A 7,136-nucleotide genomic window follows, 5' to 3' on the forward strand; every position below is an offset into this window, starting at 1 on the left:
AAAAAAAGAAATTTTAATCATCTGAGGAGAAACGTAACTTGCCTATATGCCATTTACGACAATGAGTGGCAAGTAACGGCTGAGGCCCTGGTCTATGTTCATGACTAGTGGTTCAGCTTTACATGACGATGGAAGCCCTCATCCTCCCGCTAGAAAAATTAAAAGAGTTAAGTTGGAAAGAGCACAGAAAAGAACTGTGCATTCTAAGATGGTATCACAAATCCCCAAAGAGAGTCCAAGTGTGTCGGCGGTTGCGATGCCTGACCTTCCCAACACTGGACGGGAAGAAGTGGCTCCTTCCACCATTTGCAAGCCCCCTGCAAGTGCTGGAAGGAGCACCTACAGTCCAGTTCCTGATATTGAAATTGAAGATGTCACTGTTGAAGTACACCAGGATGAGGATATGGGTGTTGCTGACGCTGAGGAGGAACTTGATGATGAGGATTCTGATAGTGATGTGGTTTGTTTAAGACAGACACCGGGGGAGTGTGATACGAGTGTGATATGAAAGGGTGAGAGTGGGGTTTTCTGACTGACTTCCATTTTGTGCCGCAGTAACTATGCCACATAATGACAAGAGAATAGCAATGGTGTTTGTCTTATGAAAGGGTGTTTGTCTCATGCTAGAAGAAGGATTCTTAGAATAGACAAGGACTCATGTTGTTATTTTCAGTTTGTTATAGACAAGGACTCGTGTTGTTATTTTCAGTTTGTTATAGACAAGGACTAATGTTGTCATTTTCAGTTAGATAAGATGTTTCAGAACCCCCGGAATGTACCCACATATGGATAGATTGTGTTTTTAGTTTTGTATAAAGGACGGGGAATGTTAGGGGAATTTCGGAATCCACCTGAGACGCTAGCAGACGTGCTGCGTGTGAATACCGAATTTCTCCTTGAGACGATCGTCTTGAGATTCCCCGATCCAGAGTGCTCAAGTGATGCTACAATATTCGGTAAGATATTGATGTAGTTTCTTGATATTATGCCTATATTTATGATTATGTATTAATACCTGACGAAAATACTATAAGAACTAATAAATTATTTACTATTGAGACATAAAAGTGTTGTTTGTTTTGCTGCATTAAAGTGTAAGCCTGTTCTGGGCAACAGTGAGCGCAGAATGTATTGAGCAATCTCACACACCCTAGTTCTATACAGCAAGACATTTTTGGCGTAGTCGGCAGGATTGTGTTTTATTGTATCTCGGCATAGGAAACGTGTAGCGCAAAACTCTTTTGTACGGTGGAAGGTCCTGGCCAGACTGACTCCTGTGCAAAATTTTGACAATTGGCAAATTGCCAACTTTTTGCCGATCTACAATATAACATAGTTTAATCAGGATGTTTTGCAAGAAAAAGAAGGGAACAGAACAGATTACTGTTCCAGGATGGACTGAGAGTCCATATAGTATTATAGCACGAGAGTTATTAACGTCAGGTTTAGCAGAATCATGGGATGGTAAACTCAAGAATGCAGAACCCCTCGATGTTGTATATGTACTTGAGGGGGTCCCTGCCAAGGCAGGTGATGTAATGGCGCTGGGAAGACGGTGCTGGATACTAGTATCAGCATACCGTAAAATGCACCAAAGATATCAGCAGTTACAATCACATTATTTAGATATAGAACAAACAGTAATTGACCAACAAGGAAAGATAGGATTGTTACAGTGCAGCAATCAGATGTTATCAGAAAAAGCCCAGAAATATCAGATTGTACGAGCAATTATTGCTTCTGCCGATCTTCAATGGGATCCCGATACATGGGATGGTGATGTATGGGATAGTAGTAGTAATGGGGAGGAGGGAGACGACAAGGGGGGATGGGATCCTCCCAATCCTGTCATTGACCCTCCTGGGGCAAATGCTTGTCCTGTCTCGCGCAGGCAATTAACTAAGGTTGCAGAAGGTGGAGGGCAGGCAGTCCTCAAAGAGAAAATGATACTGCAAGATTTCACTCAAAATGAAGTTCTGGAACTATTGACCAAATTTTCACAACGCCCCGGGGAAGGCGTCCTTACCTGGCTGGTCCGTTTGGTAGAGGATGGCGCTGGAGGGGTTGATGTAGATAGACAAGATGTTGCAAAATTTGAAGCCTACTGCTCCTCCCGAGGAACAGTAAGATTCAGAGGGTGATGCATAGGTAGCCAGCCAAGCCCCTGTATGGATTCGTCATGATGAGAGACCTTATGTCAAATTAGGAATCCATTGGTCACGGGGCAATGTACAAGAGGTCCCCGCGTTAATTGACACAGGGGCGGAGGCTACCCTAATATATGGAAATCCCAATAGATTTAAAGGACCCCGAATTAAAATTGCAGGGTTGGGGGGGTCGAGTAACTGAAGGGGTACAGGTGGAAATACCTCTAAAAATAGGAAATTTACCTATTAAGAAATGCCGAGAACTAATAGTACCCATTAGAGAATATATTATAGGCATTGATGTTTTAAAAGGACTGACCCTTTATTTAGATACAGGAAAATTTAGTTTTGGAGTCAGAAGTAATTGTATTCAGGCCAGACCTATTGTGGTGAGAAAAGTAAAAATGCCCCCAGTACATGTCCCACCTGCAACTAAATTAATTGCAATGAAACAATATTGTATACCGGGGGGTCATCAAGAAATAAACAAAACCATTAAAGAATTAATGGATACAGGAGTGGTACGATATACCACTACTGCTTGGAATAATCCGGTATGGCCAGTGAAAAAGAGCGATGGCTCCTGGCGCATGACTGTGGATTATAGAGAACTGGAAGAATCACCAGTAAAATGGGGTAAACCTTATTCTGAGTTAAGCGACAAATCTCAATGTCACACATGGTTTACAGATGGATCCGCACGTTATGTTGCGGGAAGAAGAAAGTGGAGATCAGTTGCCTTTAATCCCTGCATGTCTAAGACATTAGAAATAGAAGGGGAAGGAAAGAGTAGCCAATATGCCAAATTATTTGCAGTATATTTGGCCCTTAGACAGGAAATTGGAGGTGAATGTAATATTTATACTGATTCATGGTCAGTAGCCAATGGATTAGCCACATGGATAATGAGCTGGAAGAAACATTATTGGAAAATTCATGGGAAAGAGTTATGGGGAAAGGAAGTCTGGGAGGACATTGAAGTTATCACTAAACAAACAAAAGTAACTGTATTCCATGTTGATGCACATGTACCATTAGACTCACTTGAACGTTTGTTTAATTCACAAGCAGATGCACAAGCCGCCATTGCTAAGTCATCTCATGAGCCAGTGGCAGGAGAGACGAAGGAATTGGAATCATGGTTGTAGGGTACAGCCCTTTGGGCACACCAAAAGAGTGGACATCTGGGAGAAAAGGCAACTTACAGGTGGGCGCAAGAAAGGGGTATTCCCCTCACATTGGACATTGTGAAATCTGTGATTTTACGGTGTCCCTTGTGTCAACACTCCCAAAAGAGGGAAGTGCCCCATACTGTAATGGGCCATATTGGAAGAGGTAAGTTACCTGGACAAATCTGGCAGATGGACTTCATTGGACCCCTGCCAGAAAGTCGAGGGTGTAAATTTGCATGTACAGCAGTAGATACATACTCAGGATTAATGGTAGCTTTCCCCTGTAAGACTGCTACACAATGGAGTACTATTAGGACACTTGAGATTATAGTACAATATTATGGTATGCCCTTACAGATTCAAACAGAAAATGGTAGCCATTTTACAGGACAACAAGTCTAATCATTATGGACAGTTGTCAACCCGTTCTAGTATGGCCAAGAACGGAATAATAGTGATAGGAGGAGTAATTGACCCCGACTATCAAGGAGAAATTAAAATAGTTATGATGAATTTGAGCCCAGACCCCTGCGTAATCTGTGAAGGGGACCGAGTGGCACAATTGTTAATAATACCCATTTTGATAGAGCCTATCCAATTGGGAGAAGCTCCAACCGAACTTACTGTTCGAGGAGACAAAGGTTTTGGTTCATCTAACACTGTGAATGTAGGAGCAAAAATTTGGGTACAGAAGCCTCAAGGGCCGCCTGAACCGGCTGAGGTTATAGCTGTGGGAAAAGACAGAGTACTCTTAATAATGAAACCAGGACAAGAGAAATGGGAATATGTACCTCAAGAAAAATGTTATTTGCGAGAGTAACTTACACTAATTTTGTACCTATAGATTGTCGTGAGGCTCAGTCTTGGAATCCTTGGAATTGTATTATTGGTCGTCCCCTCTAGTACATGGACAGCTGGATTGAAGATAGAGAAACGAGAGTTGCATACTGTACGGTGGGGATGGAACAATGCCACCATACCAAGAACCCAAGATAATTTCACTTGTCAGGCCAATCAGCGCTGTACTAGTATAGTAAATATAACAATTTCAGGAACGATGTGGGCTGGACCGCCTGATCCACAAAGAAACAGATATCGACCTACATTTGCCTTACATCAGTCAGAAGGCAATATCACAATTAATGCTGCAGTAAATATAAGTTGCTGCTCCAAACCTTATAGGTTCCGATTTCTCCCTAAAGAAGAGAAGAATAAAGAATATAAGAATTGTTCTAAATAAGGAGCAACCACATTTCGGTTAGCTGTAAAAGACGTTTTAATTTTGGTATGTCATAATGCTACTGAAATAAAAAATCGAACGTGGTGGGCACAAGATTTAATGTTTATTGATATCAATGCATCACGAATCGATATTGGACATGTTAAAAGATTACCATCTACATGTGAAAATGTAGGTACACAAGCTCAAAAGACTGTGTTAGTCACACAAGTTGTTTTCCCTCCCAATAATAGACAATGTATATCCCGGCAACGACGTGCCTGGTATGATACATTGTTGGGAGGATATGGGACTCTAACAGGAGTATTAAATGGGATAGATATTGAAACATTAGCCAATAGGATGCATAGCGCCGGTAGTAAATTAAATGACGGACTTACATTACAAGCAAAATGGATGCCTACTATTTTTGAGCCAGCCAAAATATCGGCTGGAATAGATACTTTAATGAACCAGCTAATTAATGCTAGTAATGATTTTGCTGTTGGATTTGATACCAACATTACTAAATTTATAGATTGGACCGTCTGTACACTACAGACTATGTATGAGCAACAACAAAAAGGCGTTATGCAAACTATGCTAATGACCGGAAATGAACAAGTATGGAGAACAATGTTTAATACAAGTGTGTCCAGGGACGCTTGGATACACTTGGAAGCTGCTAAAATGATTTGTAATGACACCATATGCCAAGGTATTTTAACTATGTATAATGTAACCAAAGTTATTCAAATGTGTAAATATATTGTAATGCCTTTGTTGTTAGGACCATCTGGTGGAGAATGGTACTGGTTCCCCACTATGAAAGGAGAATATATAGATGAGAATAATAGAACTCATGATTTGAGTATTTGTACACCCACTTTACAAGGCAAGATATGTAGAGTACAATCTGCAGTTTATGAACCTTGCTTATTAGAGAATGGAGTAAATTTATGTAAATGGATAGTTTTACCTTTGTCATATACAATGATGATGGAGGTAGCCCCACAAGAAGTATGTTTGGTAACTGATACACCAGCCATACCTGGAATGGTAGTTCAATTTTCCGGATGTATTAGTAATGTTAGTTCCTTAACCTGGGAAAATTAGACATTTATATTGTATGCTGACCGTGAAGAACATGTTACAAAATATTGGAGTCCACAAAATTTAAGTATTCCCCAATGGGATTTGAAGTTAGATAAACTACATACAATTATGAAACAATCCAAAGTTATTGAAGATCATATCAAATATCTAAATCAATCTATTGTAACTCATCAAGTGACAACAACAATAATTGTTGATCAATTACAGAAAATTGGTTCTGATGTCCAGGATGCAACTTCTCATCATTGGTGGGACTTGTTTACTGGATATTCTCCGTCTGCATCCAATATGCTAAATTTTCTGATACATCCTGTTCTCATACTGTGTATAATAATAATAATTTTATTTATTTGGAACTGTGTGGTATTTTACCGCATATGTTGTAAACGACAAAAGGTTGTAATGGCAAGTTATGCGTTATAATTGGAATCAGTCAAGGGCTGTTTGTGATACGAGTGTGATATGAAAGGGTGAGAGTGGGGTTTTCTGACTGACTTCCATTTTGTGCCGCAGTAACTATGCCACATAATGACAAGAGAATAGCAAGGGTGTTTGTCTTATGAAAGGGTGTTTGTCTCATGCTAGAAGAAGGATTCTTAGAATAGACAAGGACTCATGTTGTTATTTTCAGTTTGTTATAGACAAGGACTCGTGTTGTTATTTTCAGTTTGTTATAGACAAGGACTAATGTTGTCATTTTCAGTTAGATAAGATGTTTCAGAACCCCCGGAATGTACCCACATATGGATAGATTGTGTTTTTAGTTTTGTATAAAGGACGGGGAATGTTAGGGGAATTTCGGAATCCACCTGAGACGCTAGCAGACGTGCTGCGTGTGAATACCGAATTTCCCCTTGAGACGATCGTCCTGAGATTCCCCGATCCAGAGTGCTCAAGTGATGCTACAATATTCGGTAAGATATTGATGTAGTTTCTTGATATTATGCCTATATTTATGATTATGTATTAATACCTGACGAAAATACTATAAGAACTAATAAATTATTTACTATTGAGACATAAAAGTGTTGTTTGTTTTGCTGCATTAAAGTGTAAGCCTGTTCTGGGCAACAGTGAGCGCAGAATGTATTGAGCAATCTCACACACCCTAGTTCTATACAGCAAGACAGGGAGACACCTGTTGTCTGTGGGATGAAGAAGCCCATTGTGATGCCTGGGCAAACTACCAAAAAAGCCACCTCTTCGGTGTGGAATTATTTCTCCACAAATCAAGCCATCTGTTGCCTCTGTCAATCTGTAATAAGTAGGGTTAAGGATGTTAACCACCTAGGAACATCCTCCCTTATACGTTACCTGCAGCGCATTCATCAGAAGTCAGTGTCAAGTTGTGAAACTTTGGGTAAGAGCATAAGCAGTCCACTGACACCTAAATCCCTTCTTCCTCCTGTACCCAAGATCCTGCAAGCCACACCACCAACTCCCTCAACGTCAACTTCCTCCTCAGTCAGGAACATCAGTACT

General features: G+C 40.4%; 1 protein-coding gene across 3 annotated transcripts; it reads left to right on the forward strand.

The window, feature by feature from the left end:
* The first annotated feature begins 580 nt into the window (after positions 1-580).
* LOC134944594 (uncharacterized) lies at positions 581-6,765 on the forward strand. Of its 3 annotated transcripts, none has more exons than XM_063933278.1 (3): positions 581-956; positions 3,216-3,354; positions 4,164-6,765. In XM_063933278.1, the coding sequence occupies exon 3, from the start codon at positions 4,659-4,661 to the stop codon at positions 5,652-5,654; it is 996 nt and encodes a 331-aa protein (XP_063789348.1). In that variant the 5' UTR covers positions 581-956; positions 3,216-3,354; positions 4,164-4,658; the 3' UTR covers positions 5,655-6,765. The 3 variants fall into 3 exon arrangements, with proteins under 3 accessions (XP_063789348.1, XP_063789347.1, XP_063789346.1); XM_063933277.1 differs by having other exon boundaries at positions 3,219-3,354; XM_063933276.1 differs by having other exon boundaries at positions 581-3,354.
* Positions 6,766-7,136: the final 371 nt, after the last annotated feature.

Source organism: Pseudophryne corroboree, chromosome 7, assembly GCF_028390025.1.
Source record: "Pseudophryne corroboree isolate aPseCor3 chromosome 7, aPseCor3.hap2, whole genome shotgun sequence".
Lineage (NCBI taxonomy): Eukaryota > Metazoa > Chordata > Amphibia > Anura > Myobatrachidae > Pseudophryne > Pseudophryne corroboree.